Source organism: Sinocyclocheilus anshuiensis, unplaced genomic scaffold, assembly GCF_001515605.1.
Source record: "Sinocyclocheilus anshuiensis isolate Anshui unplaced genomic scaffold, SAMN03320099.WGS_v1.1 scaffold976, whole genome shotgun sequence".
NCBI lineage: Eukaryota > Metazoa > Chordata > Actinopteri > Cypriniformes > Cyprinidae > Sinocyclocheilus > Sinocyclocheilus anshuiensis.
This window is the reverse complement of record NW_015552538.1, coordinates 2,410,770-2,429,190: the sequence shown is the minus strand read 5'-3', so window position 1 is coordinate 2,429,190 and position 18,421 is coordinate 2,410,770. Positions and strand designations below refer to the sequence as shown.

At 42.6% G+C, this 18,421-nt stretch overlaps 1 protein-coding gene across 2 annotated transcripts in view; it reads right to left on the bottom strand.

Moving 5' to 3' along the window:
• Positions 1-779: 779 nt before the first annotated feature.
• LOC107663806 (parathyroid hormone 2 receptor-like) overlaps positions 780-18,421 on the bottom strand; it is a 75,330-nt gene continuing 57,688 nt past the window's right edge. For both annotated transcript variants that reach the window (XM_016454154.1, XM_016454153.1), the window contains 4 exons: positions 14,717-14,811; positions 12,505-12,643; positions 11,178-11,219; positions 780-1,617 (listed from right to left, as the gene is read on the bottom strand). In XM_016454154.1, coding sequence (XP_016309640.1) covers positions 1,228-1,617; positions 11,178-11,219; positions 12,505-12,643; positions 14,717-14,811 — 666 coding nt within the window. In that variant the 3' untranslated portion in view covers positions 780-1,227. The remainder of the gene's footprint in view (positions 1,618-11,177; positions 11,220-12,504; positions 12,644-14,716; positions 14,812-18,421) is intronic.

Below are 18,421 nucleotides of genomic sequence, written 5' to 3'. Positions count from 1 at the left end.
CACAAAACATGATACATTTCAAATTTGAACTGTTCTTAATTGGCATACATTCTGATATTCATTCATGTTAATTTCGATAAATATCTAGTGGGCTAGTAAAGAGGGAGAGAAGATAAGCGTGCACTCTGTGCTACTGCTTCAACTGGAAGTCACACCACATTAAAGTGCTCCAAAATGACGTTTGTTGTTTAATTTTCGGAATAAAATAGACAGAACTTGAGAGGTGAGACCTTGTTTCATATCAAAAGTAACAAATGACAAAGCCTATGGCGATTATTGGATGGCAGGTGTGCTGCAAATGTTTAGTAATGTTTTGTTTGCGCATCAACAGAAAACAGCAAGACTGAAAGATCGATCACATTTAATCAAAATGAAGATTACAATTCAGAAATTTGAGTCTACATAGGGCTACATTTTGTTGCTATTTTAAAAATTCCAAAATACAAGTTTATACCAATAATTTGTGTTGAAAATAAAGAGACAAAGTCATGTACTTTACCGTTGCTTAAGTCCACTCTCGTCTCTTCATGCCAACAACTGATTGGTCTGTTGCTAGTGAACCTGAAATCAATGCAGCTATGGAGTTTCCGGTCTCAGTCTGCCATGATGTCATGTCGGTGAAGTGGAAACTCATTCAACTCATTCAAGAACTAAAACAACACTGTCAGATTGTATATGCATTTGAAATAAATTTTATTCAATTAGTATTATTTTTTTCCCCTCAGCAATGGAAAATAGTCCTTAATTAATATTAGTTATCCTGAGCGTTGCTTCCACGGTCTACACAAATGTCTGGAAGTCATGCTTTTGACTAAAATCTTGATGACATGATGGTTCTAAGCAAATGAAACCAGTTTTCAAAAATAAATAGTTGGCATTGCAATTGAAAGTAAAAAAAGCCTCCAGCATTCATATTGTCCAGCTGGCAGTTTATGGACTGCATGAAGCAACCAGAAATTTTATCCATCAGCATTTCCATTGCTGTAAAAAGTTTTTTTGTTATAGTGATGAGTGACGATATCTTGACATGAACATATCAATCTGTCTGCCCATTACATTGTGTCAAAAACAAATGTGTCACAGCTTGAACAGGAAGTGTCCGTTGTAGAGGTGCTGTTGCCACTCAAAGCAGTGTGCGCTGCAGGTGATGAACTGTCATTTTTACTATTTAACAAATTCCCTGTGTGCTATTATACCCAATTTAGCTGACTATCACCGCGCCATTATCTACAGAGTTTCCTCGTCATCCTCCAGGCCGCTGCTGGACCTCGTGGGCAGGGACTCCTTTAGCAGGATGTCATCGACCTGCTTTGCACTGTCCTCTGGCTCCTCGGGTATTGATGGTGGCAAGCTGTCAGCATCCAAATTGAGCACATAGCCTGGCAGTGTGGCATGGGCACTGATAGTTGGCCCCCCACTGCTGCGGTAGACTCGGCTGGAGAAGAGCGTGGTGGAGTGGGTGCCCGGGCCACCGTTAGCCAGCTGGGACTGACTGCTGGTGCTGTTGTTAAGGCCCGTCAACACAGAGCCGTAGCGGTAGGTCCCGCACACCACCGGGCCCTTCCAATCAAACGCTAGGTTCCACCGTCTCCATGTTTTCTTGATCTCAGTCTGGACCTGTGGATCAGAGTTAGACGCTAAAGAACACTGGATGTTGAAATGCACAGTAACTTTTTTTATACAATCACTAAGGCAGATTTCAATACACTGTCACTCATATAACAATAACCTAAAAAACAAGAACAGGTACCATAATACAATGTTTTGTTTTGTAAAACAATGTACTGTAGCTACTGAATGTAATTTGAACCAAAGCACTGAAAAATTATCCACAGTTTAGCCCACACCAATTGCTGCGTTGCTTACTGCATTGAAAGTATTGGGAAATGAATCTTAGTGATTGTAAAATTCTCCCAAATTCCAATTCAATTCCTGGATTTCAGTTAAATTTGTATTGAGGAAGGCAACACGACGCAGAATTAAAATTCAAACGTATTTAAGGAAGGAGATTTAAAATTAACTGAAAATTCATGCAACAAATTTTATTTAGCTAGAAGAGTAAACTTTACATTTTGACTGGTTTGTACGTTTTGAAAAAAGTTTTAAAAGACCTTCAAAAGTAACAGATTTATTTATTTGTTTGTTTCTTTAATATATTTACTGTTTAGTTCATATATTATCTTTAATATTAAATAAATTTATTTTTGTGGACCAGGGTGAAATAATCTTCATTTCCCAGAATGCATTACCTGTGAATTTCTTTAAATTACTATTCAGTAAATTCTTCTTCCTCACTTAAATTCAATTCAAATTCACACTCATGGCATGCAACAACTAGACCGAACAAAACAGATTAAATCCGACGTGACGTCGAGAGTGACCGACTGAAAGGGAACTACAGTCTACCCCGACAGCTGGGATGAGGAACACTTAAAACTTCACAGCTTGTTCTGATTGGTCTTGATTTAAAACTAACATAGCAACCAGCACGGATCAGCTCCAGGCATGACGAAGCAGATATCGTCAGGTATGTGGGGGCGTGTTAGAATGAGCTGTTTTAGGTAGGCGTGGCTGACTCTTAACTTTTATTAATAATATCTCTTTGGATTTGAGACTTTAGTCTTTGCAACTTTACAGATCTTCTTTATGCACCAAGAGCTTGTAATACTCCAAAGAGAAAGGAAAAATTGAAATCGCATCATATGACCCCTTTAATATCTCATCGGAAAGACTGAGTCGGCAGCTGGGTGAGCACTCCCTGCTTGCCTCACTAACACCCAACAGAAACATAGCTTTCTCAAGGAGGCCTCCCATCCACATATTAACCAAACACAACCCTGCTTCGCTTCAGTTTTTAGTGTGCAGACACCCCCGGAACGTAGGCAACAGCAGTTCCTGCCTTGCCAAAACACATGAAACTCACTGCAGCTGTGTCCCAATTAAGAGGCTACATCCAAATTCAAATGCAGCCTCGAAATGCATCTTTCATTTCCCTGGCCATAAAGGATATAAGAAATGGATCCTTCACAGCCCAGACTATCCCAAGGCATGATGAGATGAGAAAAAAATGCCAGGTTACAATTTTAAATGTTTTTTTTTACAAAAAAAAACTTTAAAACCATTTAAATGTTGACTTGAATCTTGCTAAGGTTTGATTTTATAGACAGTTTATCATTTTTATTATGTACATAAATGTACTATACAGTGAACAGATTTTGTTTTCAGACAGTATACCTTACATAACTTAAAAAAAAAAAAAACTAAAGAACCTTTTTCCACTTTAAAGAACCTTTTGTGCAATGGAAAGGTTCTATGAATGAATGAATTAATGAATGAGGCATTTATATAGCACTTTATTGTGTATTGCTGTACACCCAAAGCGCTTTACAATCATATGGGGGGATCTCTCCTCAACCACCACCAGTGTGCAGCATCCACCTGGATGACACGACGGCAGCCACAGTACAACGGCGCCAGTGCGCTCACCACACACCAGCTACAGGTGGAGAGGAGAGAGAGATAGAGCCAATTCAGTGGATGGGGATTATTATTAGGAGGCCATGATTGACAAGGGCCAGTGGAGGGAATTTGGCCAGGACACCGGGGTTTCACCCCTACTCTTTACGAGAAGTGCCATGGGACTTTTTTTTTAATGACCACAGAGAGTCAGGACCTCGGTTTAACGTCTCATCCGAAGGACGGTGCTTGTTGACAGTATAGTGGCCCCGTCATTATACTGGGACATTAGGACCCACACAGACCACAGGGCGAGCACCCCCTGCTGGCCTCACTAACACCTCTTCCAGCAGCAACCTAGTTCCCTATCGAAAGGTAACTCCTGTTGCATCGTCATTGACGACTGCTTGGGGGAAACTCCTGTTTACTCTGTTACTGAAGCCTGATTTGTTGATGTTTGTGTATTTGCTCATACCAATGTGCTCGAGCCCGCCAGTAGGGGTGGAACCGACTGCTATATAAGTTGACCAGGAGCGCCATTTCATCAGAATCTTCTCCTTCAGCGACGAGACCATCTCTTCGCTGACTCTGCGACAAAGCCGAAGCAAGAAGCCGAAGCCGAAGCAAGAAGCTTAGCCTGCTCTCCCGCCGTCGAACCAAGCCACTGCAGTGGAAGGAGTTCCCCTGCGGCCATCCGGTGTTGGAAAAGAGCAAATTTTCTGAGCAAATCTCTCAAGCGCGTTGTTTCAAATGTCGCTTCACGAGTGTAGCTTGTGCAAGGATCCATTGCACGAAGCTGACGGTCACGACGAGTGTGTCGCCTGTCTGGGGGTCGCCCACGCAGAGGCTGCACTCACCGAGGCTTCATGTTCTCACTGCGAGAACATAATCCTTGCCCGTCTTCGCTCACGGATCGCCTTCTTCCACGAAGGCAGTCCTCCCCGCTCTGTTCTCCCGACTCCTTTCTCTTAGAAGAGGAAGAAGCAGTGGAACGGCGGAACCATCTTCTCGGGCTCGAGTGATGTGGCGTCGGCCCAGCGCCCGCACGCTTCACTCTCCCCGCAGCGCCTCATGCTGCCGGTGTGCTTTGCACACGAAGATCAGCGTCCCTCATCGGATTTGAGAGGCTTGGTCTTCTTCGGTGCTTCTGAGGAAGAGGTGGTTGTCGACGACTCCATGTCCTTGACGGCATCTGATGCTGACGAGTGGCCGCCTGAAGCTCCCCCTCCATCTCAGTCTACACGGCCCAGCATAGACACCGAGCTGATCCGCGTTCTCACATGTGCTGTGGAGAAACTTGGCCTTGAGTGGTCGGCCCCAGAAGAGCCCGCCCCCGGACTCCTCGACGAATGGTTCCTGAAGGGATAACGTCATCCTTGCTCCCGTCAGTGTCCAGCTCCCTTCATGCCTGCGGTGCACAACGAGCTCACCAAAACATGGAGGGCTCCATGTTCTGTGCATGTTAACCCCTCGACTGCTGCAGCTCTCACCACAGTTGACGGTGCTGAGGACAAGGGGTATTGCAAGCTCCCCCCTCTTGAAGAGGCAGTGGCTGCTCACCTTCTTCCACCTTCGAGCTGTGGGCTTAAAGCTGCAGCGCATCCTTCAAAGCCCTGCAGGATGACGTCAGCCCTAGCTAACAGGGCTTATGCAGTGGCTGGCCAGGCTGGTTCAGCCCTGCATACGATGTCTGTGCTACAGATGTTTCAGGCCAAACTTCTCCAGGACATGGACGAGTCTGGCCGGGATCCTGGCACCTTCATGGAGCTGCGTACGGCGACAGATCTGGCCCTGTACGCTACCAAGGCGACGACGCAGACAGTGGGCAAGGCCATGGCCAGCCTGGTTGTGCTGGAGCGCCACCTCTGGCTAAACTTAACGGACATCAGGGACGCTGAAAAGATGGCCTTCCTCGATTCCCCGTTTCCCCCAAGGAACTTTTCAGCCCTGCCATGGACGGCTTCACTGAGCACTTTACTGAGGCTCAAAAGACATCGCAAGCACTGCGTCATTTTCTGCCTAAGTGCTCCAGCACAGCAACTGTTCCAAGCCACCCCAAGCCAGCGTCCACACAGCAGCCTGCAAAGACGGCACAGCCTCAGCTCTCTCACAAGCCAGAGCCTGACATCCAACAGCACCCCCGGACGGCAAGGAGGTATCCCTTCCTGAAGTGGAAAGGTCCCTGCCCTCATGTAGTGCTGGACCCTGAGCCTAAGAAATCGTCCTGATCTGCGTGCAGAGAGGAAGAGGAGAGGGCAAGTTCTCGCAAATGCCGGAACCTGCTTGAAGAAGGCTCGCGATCATTCCCCACCCCTTTGAGCATCTCTGAGCGGTGGAGGTTTTTTAGCGCGGCATGTCCTGCCAGTTCAGCGTGTGCCACGAAACACTACCGCTGTGATAGCGGGCCCAAATACCTTGAACAAATTTCCTCTTCCTACATTCACACGTCAGTTCACCGCCTTCGGGTGGCGAGCTGTCATCAATAAAAATAGAGCCTCTGGCCGCTCGGCTGATGGCTTGGAAAGCCATTCCCGGCGTGTCAGATTGGGTTCTGAAAATTATAGAACGAGGCTACTCGCTTCAGTTCGCTCGCAGGCCACCTGTGTTCAGAGGTGTTGTGCAGACTTCTGTGCAGGACAATGAATCTAATGTTCTTCGAGCCGAAGTGCAAACACTGCTTGCAAAGGGTGCAGTGGAAATGGTCCCCTTAGCGAACAGCGAGTCAGGCTTCTACAGCCAATACTTCCTCGAACCGATTCTTGATCTCAGACATCTGAATCGAGCCCTCATGTGACGGCCGTTCAGAATGTTGGCTTTGAAGCAGATGCTCGTGCAAATTCGCCCCGAGGACTAGTTTCTGTCTGTGGATCTGAAAGACGTTTACTTTCACATCCAAATAGCGCCCCGTCACAGACCATTCTTGAGATTCGCCTTTGAGGGAGTGACCTATCAGTATACGGTTCTACCGTTTGGTCTGTCCCTGGCCCCCCACACTTTTACGAAGTGCGTAGACGCAGCTCTTTCCCCTCTAAGACAGATGGGAATCCGCATATTGAACTACCTCAACGACTGGCTAGTACTAGCCGACTCAGAACGGCAGCTCATCGCTCACAGGTCATTGTTGCTCAACCACCTAGAGTGTCTTGGGCTGAAAATCAACCCATCCAAGAGTTTTCTGATTCCCAGACAGCAAGTGCCCTTTCTGGGATCAGTCATTGACTCTGTAAAGATGAGAGCTTGGATTACACCGGAACGCTTCCTGACTATCCAGCGAGTGGCGGCATCTTTCAGGCTGGGGACTGCATGTACCCTGAGGGCATTTCAGAGGATGCTCGGCCTCATGGTGGCTGCCTCCTCAGTTATTCCCTTGGGCCTGCTTCACATGCGTCCCCTTCAACTCTGGCTAAAAGCCCGCGTTCCGTCCCACGCCTGGTGCCTGGGCCGCTTTTATGTCAAGGTAACCCATCGCTGCATCAAAGCTGTGGCTCCTTGGATAAATTCTCGCCTGTATCAGTCAGGCGTGCAGTTGGGAACGACCTCCAGAAGGAAGGTGGTCACGATGCACCCCAGGGCTGGGGCGCTCTGTACGAGGGCAACCCAGCGTATGGCTCCTGGTCGACCCACGAGCGATGCCTACATATCAACTTCCTCGAAATGATGGCGGTCTGTCTAGCCCTGAAAACCATCCTGCCTGCCTTAAGCCTGTGTTATACTTTCCGCGTAAGCTAGTCCGCTAGGGTCTGTAGTCCGCTAGGGTCAGTAGGCTACAAAAGCACCAACTGCGCATGCGCAGGCTGTGTGAATAAGCCCGTTGCTACTCGAACCTGTACAATCCGTCGATAAAACAATATAAAGACAGCCAGATGTGCAATAACTGTGGGCAATTGTTTGTTCACATGTTTATTTACTGTTCAAGCCGATCTACTGCGCATATATGGAACACGTCCGTGGAGCGGACCATCAGCATATGCTTTCGGTAGTATAAATACAAGTAGTCCGCGTCCGCGCTGTCCGTGTACGCGTCCGGATTGCTCATGTGGAAAGTATAACACAGGCTTTAAAGGGGCACCACATCCTGGTCCGTCCTCAGGTCACAACCCCTTCACAGGATGACTCGAGGTCTCCTGCTTTGGGCACAGAGAGAACTCCACACAAACTTCCCAGAATACTGAGTGCTCTGTTGGTTACAGTTTACTTCCTTCTTAATTGTACTTTAGATGACAAAGTATTTTTTACAAATAAATAAACATTAAAAAAAATATAAGTATGTTTATTTTACAAATGTATTTTTTAAACAATTTTCAAATTATTTCAAATTTCTTAAATATCAATTAAATTAAATACAATTATATCGGCCATCGGCCACCCTGCTTTCCAAGATATCGGCATTGGCTGTCAAAAAAAACAATATTGGTCGACCACTAGTCTCAGGTCACGCTCCCTCTACAAGTTTGCTTGGTGGCTTCTTTTATGGGCACAGGGCAAACTCCTTTCACTGAGAGCAGTTCATGTGCCGGGCAGACTGAACCAGGGAGCAGATATGTTGTCAAAGGACAATGTAGCTCCAGGGGAATGGAGGTTACATCCCCAGACGGTTCAGATGATCTGGTCAGTTTTCAGCAGGGCAGAGGTCGACCTCTTCACCTCCGAAGACAACTATCACTGCCCACCCTATTTTTCAAGACACCGGGATGCTCTGGCCCACGATTGGCCCAACACCCGCCTGTATGCCTTCCCTCTGATCGCCCTGCTACCCCAGGTTATCAGGCGAGTCAGGGACACAAAGTGCTCTCTCCTCCTCATGGCCCCTCTCTGGAGGAACAAAGTCTGGTTTCCGGAGATGATCCAGCTGCTATCTGCAGCACCATAGTCAATACCACTGAGGAGAGACCTTCTTTCGCAGGCGCAGGGCAAAATTTGGCATCTCCAGCCGGAACTGTGGAACCTTCATGTCTGGCCACTGGACGGGAGTCTAGCCAACTCCCAGCGAGAGTCACTAATACCATTTTAGAGGCTAGAGCTCCATCTACAAGATGCCTCTATGCCCTCAAGTGGTCAGTCTTCAGTGACTGGTGTTCAGCACGGAACCAGGATCCGGTATCATGTGACGTGTCCCACGTGCTAACCTTTTTGCAGGAGCTGCTGGATAAGGGGCGCACCCCTTCCACGCTCAAAGTCTATGGGGCAGCCATCGTGGCGAATCATTCTCTCGAGGCTGGCCGGACAATTGGCAGAAACAGCCGGCTTAAGGGTCATGACACTCAAAACCGCTCTGCTTTTGGCCCTGGCGTCAGTTAAGCGAGTAGGGGACTTGCAAGCTCTGTCTGTCCGTGCTTCCTGTCTTGAGTTTGGACCCAACAACTGTAAAGTCATTCTCCAGCCACGCAGCAGTTATGTACCAAAGGTGCTCTCAACTCCGTTTAGAGCCCAGGTCATTTCCCTTTTAGGCCTCCCTGGAACGGATGGCGAACAAGGTCCCAACTTCTTATGTTCCGCTGCGAGTTTACATTAAGCGCTCGGAGTCTTTCAGACAATCAGAGCAGCTTTTTGTGTGCTTTGGAGGCCGCTCTAAAGGGCTGCCTGTCACAAAGCCAATAGAGGACTTGCAAGCCCTGTCTGTCAGTGCTTCCTGTCTTGAGTTTGGACCCAACGACTGTAGCGGTTATGTACCAAAGGTGCTCTCAACTCCGTTTAGAGCCCAGGTCATTTCCCTTTTAGGCCTCCCTGGAACGGATGGCGAACAAGGTCCCAACTTCTTATGTTCCGCTGCGAGTTTACATTAAGCGCTCGGAGTCTTTCAGACAATCAGAGCAGCTTTTTGTGTGCTTTGGAGGCCGCTCTAAAGGGCTGCCTGTCACAAAGCAGAGACTATCTCACTGGATTGTAGATGCGATTGCCCTGGCTTACACCTCAGTGGGCTCGCAGTGCCCTATAGGCGTGAGAGCCCATTCAGCTAGAGGAATGGCCTCCTCCTGGGTATGAGCTGCTTCAAACAGCCGGCTTAAGGGTCATGACACTCAAAACCGCTCTGCTTTTGGCCCTGGCGTCAGTTAAGCGAGTAGGGGACTTGCAAGCTCTGTCTGTCCGTGCTTCCTGTCTTGAGTTTGGACCCAACGACTGTAAAGTCGTTCTCCAGCCACATAGCGGCTACATACCAAAGGTGCTCTCAACTCCGTTTAGAGCCCAGGTCATTTCCCCTTTAGCCCTCCCTGAAACGGATGGCAAGCAAGGTCCCAACTTGCTATGCCCTATCCGGGCACTGCGAGTTCACATTACGTGTTTGAAGTCATTCAGTCAGTCAGAGCAGCTTTTTGTGTGCTTTGGAGGCCGCTCTAAAGGGCTGCCTGTCACAAAGCAAAGGCTATCTCATTGGATAGTAGACGCTATAGCTCTGGCTTATGCCTCAGCTGGCTTGCAATGCCCTTTAGGTGTGAGGGCCCATTCCACCAGAGGAATGGTCTCCTCTTGGGCCTGGTCCAGTGGAATCTCTATTGGAGAGATTTGTGCGGCCGCCGGCTGGTCGTCGCCGTCTACCTTTATTAGATTCTAAAATTTGGATGTTCCTGCCCTGCAGGCGTGGGTCTTATCCGCCTAATGCTTACTTTCCCCCCCCCCTCGGGTGGGGAGAGTTATCTCAAGTAGACCTCAGAAAATCTCTATTGGAGAGATTTGTGCGGCCGCCGGCTGGTCGTCGCCGTCTACCTTTATTAGATTCTAAAATTTGGATGTTCCTGCCCTGCAGGCGTGGGTCTTATCCGCCTAATGCTTACTTTCCCCCCCCCCTCGGGTGGGGAGAGTTATCTCAAGTAGACCTCAGAACGTTCTCGGGTCTCTTTGTGGCTCAGGCTTATGGAGCCCTCGCTGAGTGTTCCTGGGCTGAGCTCGCGGAGCAGGCTAAGTTCTGCATCTGTTATAGCACGGCACTACTGGATATGTTCCCCAAGCAGTCGTCAATGACGACGCAACGGGAGTTACCTTTCGATAGTGAACGCTCCGGTTACTCACGTAACCTCGGTTCCCTGAGATAAGGGAACAAGGGTTGCGTAACTGGCCGTGCTATAGTTGCACATGAATCGATGGCTGTCGCTTCAGTCATTGATTCTGATGAAATGGCGTCCGGGCAGACTTATATAGCAGTCGGCTCCGCCCCTTGTGGTGGGCTCGAGTGCCATTGGTTTGTGCAACTACACAAACGTTAACAAATCAAGCTTCAGTAACAAGAGTAAACAGGAGTTTCCCCCAAGCAGTCGTCAATGGTGACGCAACGCTCATTCCCTTATCTCAGGGAACCGAGGTTACGTGAGTAACCGGAGCATTTTCCCAGGAGCTCTCCCATCCAGGTACTGACCAGGCTCAACCCTGGTTAGTTACAGTGGGTAACCAGTCTTGGGCTGCTGGGTGATATGGCTGTGGCATGCTGTGGCTGTGGAATGTTAAAGGTTCTTCATGGAACCACAGAAGCCAATAAAGAACATTTACATTTAAGAGTGTGGTCTATGATTATTTGTGTACTAGCACAACAGAAAACAAGAAGCAAGAAGTCTTTACATGTGTGACTGGGCAACAATTTTTAGTCTTAAAGTGTGCGCTTGATGCTGCAAAAAAATGAGACACAATGCAGTGGTCAAAGTGTCAAAAACAATGAGAAAATAGCACAGAATGCAATAGCACATCCTGTGATAACCCCCGTATTATTGTAAAGCAGCTTTGTTGATGCTCACCTCTCCATTACAGTAGCAGTAGATGATAGACACAAAGAAGCCCTAGAGGAGAAACAAAAATAAGTGTTGGCACGATGTCTCAACACAGTGCAAAAGTCTCAAACTACTGACTCCAGTAATAATAAGTTTTGATTTTCATTTGTAAGTTTAGTTGTGAGTCAGTGATTAAGAAAAAAATTATTCATCTCTGGAAAATGTTCATAATACGTACATTACAGCACAGTTAATTATGCACTGGTCCATGTTTTTTTCTTGGTCACAAATAGTTTTCAGTGATTTGGAATCATTATTTTTATATTAGGTATTTAATTAATTACAGTTGACACTGACCATCTGTTTAGTTTATATAGGCCTATTATATTTAACAGCCAAAAAACAAATTAAATGTTAATGTCATTAAATAATTTTATTGTATTACCAAGTTCTGTGAATGTGGCTGTGTTTCTGAAGATACTGTAAGTGTAAAGGGAAGCGATGTATTCTTCTTGGGAAGGACAAGCACTGAATCGTGTCATCAAGCTCCAGATAAAAGACTCTTAACCTAACCAGCACCTGTCATTTAAGACAACCGAACATCTCAAACAGAAATCAATGGTGTGTCATGAGATGTCAAGCCTATTTGGAGTGCTGTGAATTGCATTGACCTGTCAATATATTTCTCTGTCTTACATGCTACTACTTAAACATTACATTTTTTTAACAGTTTGTGCAACAAGCATTTACATGTAAGCAAAATTCTCATCAACATCTGTGGGCCGATGTTACTTTTAATTATATTTACTAGTTGTAAATTATTACCATGCATATTTTGTACAACCAGTGCTAAATATCTTAGCTTTTCCCAAAGAAACCAGATTTTTCTCTTTTGCTTTGCCACAAGGTTTGTAAGAGACCATTAACATTAATTTAGATTTAGAAGAAAGTGACTTAATTTTTTTTTTTTTTTTACATTTTCTGAGTTGATGAAATTATAAACACATTTCTTAATTTTTTTCTTAATTCTTCCTCTGCAGTAGTTGAGCATTTTCGTAGTACAAGAAATAATTTTTAATGCAACAACAAAAAAAAAACATTCATTGCCAGATCAGTTTTTAAAATCAGTGACTTGTAAATAAAGAGTGTTTTTCTTTCTCTTTTTTATAACATTTCTACCAAATCAATAATAAATCATGCAAAATACATGCACGGCATTTATATAAATGATGCTAAAATACACATTTGAATTTATGATTTTTGGATTATCAAAAGAAAAACATATGCATCTTGACTTGCAGAGATCACTGATTACATTACCTATTCATGCAATAAAGGCATCGTTTCCAAGTACCTGGAAAGAATTGAAGAACAGCTCACAATACATCCGCACCTCCCAGCCAAGACCATCGAATGTGTGCGGCATCCCAACAAACACAATGTAGTGCACTCCAAACACAAACACCAACACAAGCGTGGATTTGGCAAGCTTCCTGAACAGAGAGAAATTAAAATGTTCTATGAATTAAAGGGATAGTTCACTCAAAAACAATCTGTTATTTACTCACCCTCATGCCATTCCAAACCTGTATGAATTTGCAGTAACCTTTGTACAGCAAATTTCAGAGAGCGAAATGTTGTCATGTCATATGGAATCAGCATGATTGGAAATTGCGCAGGGATACTCGGTGACTAATTTCCCCATGCCGATTTCCCATCTGATTTAAGACTGTTGAACCTTAAACATGCAAATTTGCTGCATTTACTGACATGATATAATATATACCAATATTACCAATTTCTGTTTACCAAGCTGTTTGGTTTGGAAGTGACCTGCTTCACGCATTGCTTTACTACTTACAATGGACCTATTTTGCTACAAAGTTTCACTAATGTAATCAACCTTTAGGCAGAATCTTCAGGCTGGTATTTTCAATAATGTAAACAGGGATGTGTGTTGAGCTCCAACAAAAGTATAAAAGCATAATTAAAGAGATCTATATACCTTGTGTGCTATATGGTGCTATATGTCTAAGACTTCACAAACTAAAGACATTATTTGCTAAGAATCATCCTCTTCACTACAAAGTTATCACATGGATTCAGTCGACTATGAATATAGGGCACAATAACCTTTGTGTTTTTTTTTTATTTATCATTTTTGAAGATTGACAGCATCTGTCCCTATTCAATTTCACACAAAAAGAGTAAACATTCTGCCTAACATCTCCTTTTTTGTTCCACAGAAGAAAGTAAGGTGAGTAAATAATGACATTTGATGAATTTTTATTTGAAATTGTCAGACTGTCAAAAAAAAAAAGAAAGAAAGAAATGCATTTATATCACTATCAAGTAATATAAATGCACAGTTTCACCCTGTTTATAATAACACAGAATCTTTACTGCCATGCAACCACCGTTGAAATATCCCCAGTCAAGCAACATGTAACTCTTTTTGATCTCAGTGAGATATTTGTGTTGGCCGATGACGCCAAATACAGTGTGTGACGTAGTTGTGATATTACGAATTCAAGTTTGTCTTTAATCTGTGTTTGATGAATGACATTCCACACGCCTCCGTGTGGCTTTAATCAGAATAAAGACAAGTGCAAGATCTTTTTTAACTGCTACGCCTTGCCTGCCAGACAGGTTAAAATGTCTTGCAAATTAGTCATGAAAAGTATCATGAAAAATAATTGGAAAAAAGCAATGCTGGAAGATCATGAGGTACAAATCCTCTTTTAATTGAAGCCCCGCTAAGTTTGATCAACCATAGTGTTCCAGTAAAAGGAGCGTTGTACCAAATGAGAGTCAAAACGATGTGACGTACGAGCATTCATATTTGCATTACAGATTTATTTCTATTGAATTTATGACAAAGTTCTCTTTGGCTGAGCAAAATGCACTATTCACTGTGTTTGCAAATATGACTGTGTCTATGTCTGTTCTACCAGCTGTGCAAGCTGACACCTGTGACTCTTCATGCTGCTACTTAGCAGGGAGGCAGCAATGATCAAATTGATTACTGTTATTAGTCGCACAAAATTACATCTATTAGCATTGTGTTTGCTCCAAAATGGATTCTTTTAGGGAGCATCCAGAATAACATTTTGACATGCCAAACCCAAATGTGCATTTATAGGGTCTAAAAGCATTTTTTTTTTTTCAAAGCCAGACAAAAATGGAAACTAAAGATTTTCTTTCAGCATGTAACAAGATCAAATCTATAATAGCCAGTGCAATGCGACACTGATTTCAGCACATGATGGAATGATGGAAACCACAATCCGAATCAAGCTGCAGAATGAGCTTAGGGGAAGCTTATTATCGCAGCATCTCTTAGCCACAGGCGATTCTGCCTTTAAGCTGTCAGATGAAAGATTTTGCCTAAATTACATAAGGAAAAAAATAGTTTCTGTAGGGACAGCTTCCATTCTTTGCAGTCTAATAGCAGAGATGATGCTGCTGTAATGACACAGACAATTTGGGCTGGTATAACACTGAATTCACAGTTTCAAGGAACTTGAATGCATAAAAACAGGCTCAGTGGAAGTGGATGCACAAACCTGTACTGTTTCCGTGTGTCATATCTGCCTGCGTTGGTCTCGCGGATCTTGGTGGCGAGAACCCTCACAATATTCACAAACAGGATGAAGTTCAGCTGAGAAAGAAAGAGCCAAGAGAAATAACTGTAAAAGGTGACACTTAATAAAATCCCTTCTTCTGTCTAAATATAATTTGAGTAACTGAAAAACTGTAATAGGGACTGAGGATTTTATCCATTATGCATATCTGGACAATAAAGCCTGTCAAGGGTCACTGGCAGATGACCGGCTAAGTGATGTGTATGGCTACTTTTTCCCAAATGAGCGGGGATGTCATTTGAAAAATGTTAATTTCCATCTGCTTAATCATAATGAGTGGGATGTCTGTGCATGAGATTTTAAGCTCAGTCTGGAATCAATAAGAAAAAAAAATGCATTCTGGGAGCAGAAAATATGGTTTAATATGGGTATAATTTAAGTTTTTGCAATTCAGCATTTCACATACAAAAAGGACTCGGATATAGATGCATTATTTGGTGTGTAACTTTATTCTGAAATTAATTACTTTCGTTTTCTATTATGTATAGCTATGTACTAAAAAGTGTTTTTAGCGCTATTTAGATTGCTTGGCTGTGCATGAATAATTAATGAAGAAACATACATAGCTCTCCTATAAACACTGGTGTTGTTTAACAACATGAATTATGATACGAAGTAGTGCACACATGATAAATGAACACCTCAAAAGACTAAAGTATACAAAAATGTTTTAAAGCTATATTAAGATACACTTCCTACAGTGTCCAAACATTCGTCCAGTAACCACAAAAGTCAGTCTTGATAATTAATGTTTTGTTTAAAAAAAGTCTTAATGATAACTGATGTTTGGTGCAGGGGTGGCAAAAGGCAAGACAAACAGAAGGTCGCTTTGAAAATGACCTATAGAAATGAACATAAATAGGTTGACTGAACAGCAATGCTTGCATACACACATTTCTATTCCTCAAAAAGAACAAGAGGACATTAAAATTACTGAAAAGACAAAAAATGACTGGTATTATCTCTAAACAAAAACCCACCACATTTCATCCATTAAGAACCTGCGGTGCTCTTTGACATGCAACAGGAAAACTATGATATCATTTTCAATCATGGCAATCACGCATTTAAATGACCCCTTCTACAGAATATTGCCCCCATATCCACCATCTGTTCAGTGGGAGTATGGGAAAAAATGCAAATGTGCCTTTACAGTTTGTAACATATGAATCATCATTGGCCAGATTTTACTCTCATTATAGATCTGACTTTCCTACTAATTGTTATCCGTCCATCCACAACAGCCACAATGCGTTTGAATAACAGCATTAGTATATATCACAGTATTAATGTATTGTACAGTATTTGTAAACTGTAGATCAGCAATGAGAAGAAAAAGCACAACCGGAATTTTTACTTATACTCAAAAAAATGATTCTCCAACACTGTTCAGTTTATTTTAAAAAATCATTTTCATTTAACACCATTATGTTAAGTTTCCTATTTAAATAATTGCATTGTGTTAAACTGACTTGAAACAGTTGCGTTTTAGTTCAACATGTTTCAAGTAGGCCAAAAATCACATTTGATGCTTTACTTCAATTTACTTAAGTAAATTAAGTTAATCCAACACAATTCTTTACAACCACTTTACTTAATTAATTTGAGTTGAGAGTACATAAACAATTTTACTTGTGTAACTAGGAAGTGGATTTCCCCTTCCCATCATGCTTTGCACAGGGTTTTATAAGGACAGTAAATGTTGAAATAAAATCTTATTTTAGGCATTTGTTATTAAGATGATAAAATTGGGAGACGTGTTAATGTATAATACTCTTTTATGTTTGTATTTAAAACAGTTTCTGGTATGTTAGTGTTTTGGGGGGTTACCATTGTGGTGAAGTGTAGCGCATGTGCTTGGGTTGAGGACCTCCTAACATGATTTAAAGATGTTTTAGTAATAAAAAACAACTACTTTGGGCATGCAATGAATGTAACAAAACCATCTTATGGCTATGCCTAACAAGTTGGCTAATGTCTAAAGTTAAGTAAATCCTATGAATCTTTTTTTTTTTTTGAGTGTAGAAGGATGTCTGCCTAATAATTGATTTTCCAGTTAGAGGTTTTTGTTTGAGTTCAACAAGCATAAAAAAATCACTTCATCAATGTATCAATTTCATTTAAACTATATTTGATCAAATTGAGTTGGCTCAACTCAATTATATTTCATCGCATGAATTTGTTTTTTTATGAGTTGGGGCTACATTGGATGGAAATTCTGCCCTCAATTAAATGGAGTCCATCCAATTAATTCTTTTTTTGAGTGTTAGGCAGAAGGAAAGGTTGGACAAATAAATTAATTGTCTGCTCAATCGCGGTCTCACATTTTACAACAATATACAGTAGTTACAAAACAAGTATCAAAGTATGTGAGATGGCTAAAAAGTAAATCATTCAAAAAATGATTTTATGCTTAATCTTTCAGTGTTTGTAAATGTGTGAACCTAAATGACACAGTGTGAAATATCATCATTTTAGTTTCTGAGTAGATCAGCCTGAAATGGAACTGAGGGCCGTTCAGTGATTTTCAGTCTTTTTTTTCTGGGGCAAAATTCATGCATTATAAAGTTGGAATCATTTTTTTTTTACAACCACACACACCAATCACACCAACTTCAATTGCCTTGTGCATGTAACTTGAAAGGAGAAGTCCAGCTGTGCTGCCCGGCACAAGTTAAACAAGGCTGTGGATAAAAGTAGTCATGCTGAGGTAGCTTCATCATCCCCACAGAATACAACATTTGCTTGATGTGCACAAAAGATATATGAACAGTTGGATGTACACAGTTTAATCTCTTACCAGTATGGCTATTACTAAAACCTTCAACAAATGCAAGCAAGTCTATTTATGTATGCACACAAGATCCACACATAAACACGTCCCTTAAATGCTTGATATGATGCCATGCAAACAGCATGTATAATCCCTATATAACAATTAATATAAAATATCTATTTAATGAGTGTAAATTACATTTACAAATAATGAAAAGTTACAAATACTTTAGCAAAATGTAAAAAAAGCAACAAAGCCAACCTGAGACCTACATCCACTGGAAATGAATAACAATTTAAATTAATATAAAGAATTTCCAGTTTTTTGTGGGTCTTTAAATGGTTATTGTGATTCAGTTTCAAATAATTATTTTGCCAAAAAAATAACATCTACTCAAACCCAGTTTTGTTACTGAAGATTACATTTATTATATATAATGCATTGATGTCTGACTAATCTTTCAGCTATGCAGTTACCTGCCAGCCTCTGTATCCTTGAAGATACATACAGTGATGGAGAACTGATTGTGCTCTAGAGCAGTGTTTCCCAACCGGGGTGCTGTCGAGAGCAGGGGTGCCGTGCAAAAAATCCTTTTTTAATATTTTTAAATTGCTAAAATGTTCAAAAAAGCATCTATTATATAATATCCATTTCTGATGTCGGAAAAAAGGATAATTAGAGATGCACCGAAATTTCGGCTGCCGAAAATTAGTTCACCGCTCAGGTTTCACTTTCACGTGGTGTGACGCTCTGCGTATTATCCCGCTCTATGCGTGTGCGCTCCGCTCAGTCGCTCCACTCGTATACTGTTCATGCGAATCGGAACAGCAAAGTCCACTCAAAAATTGAGC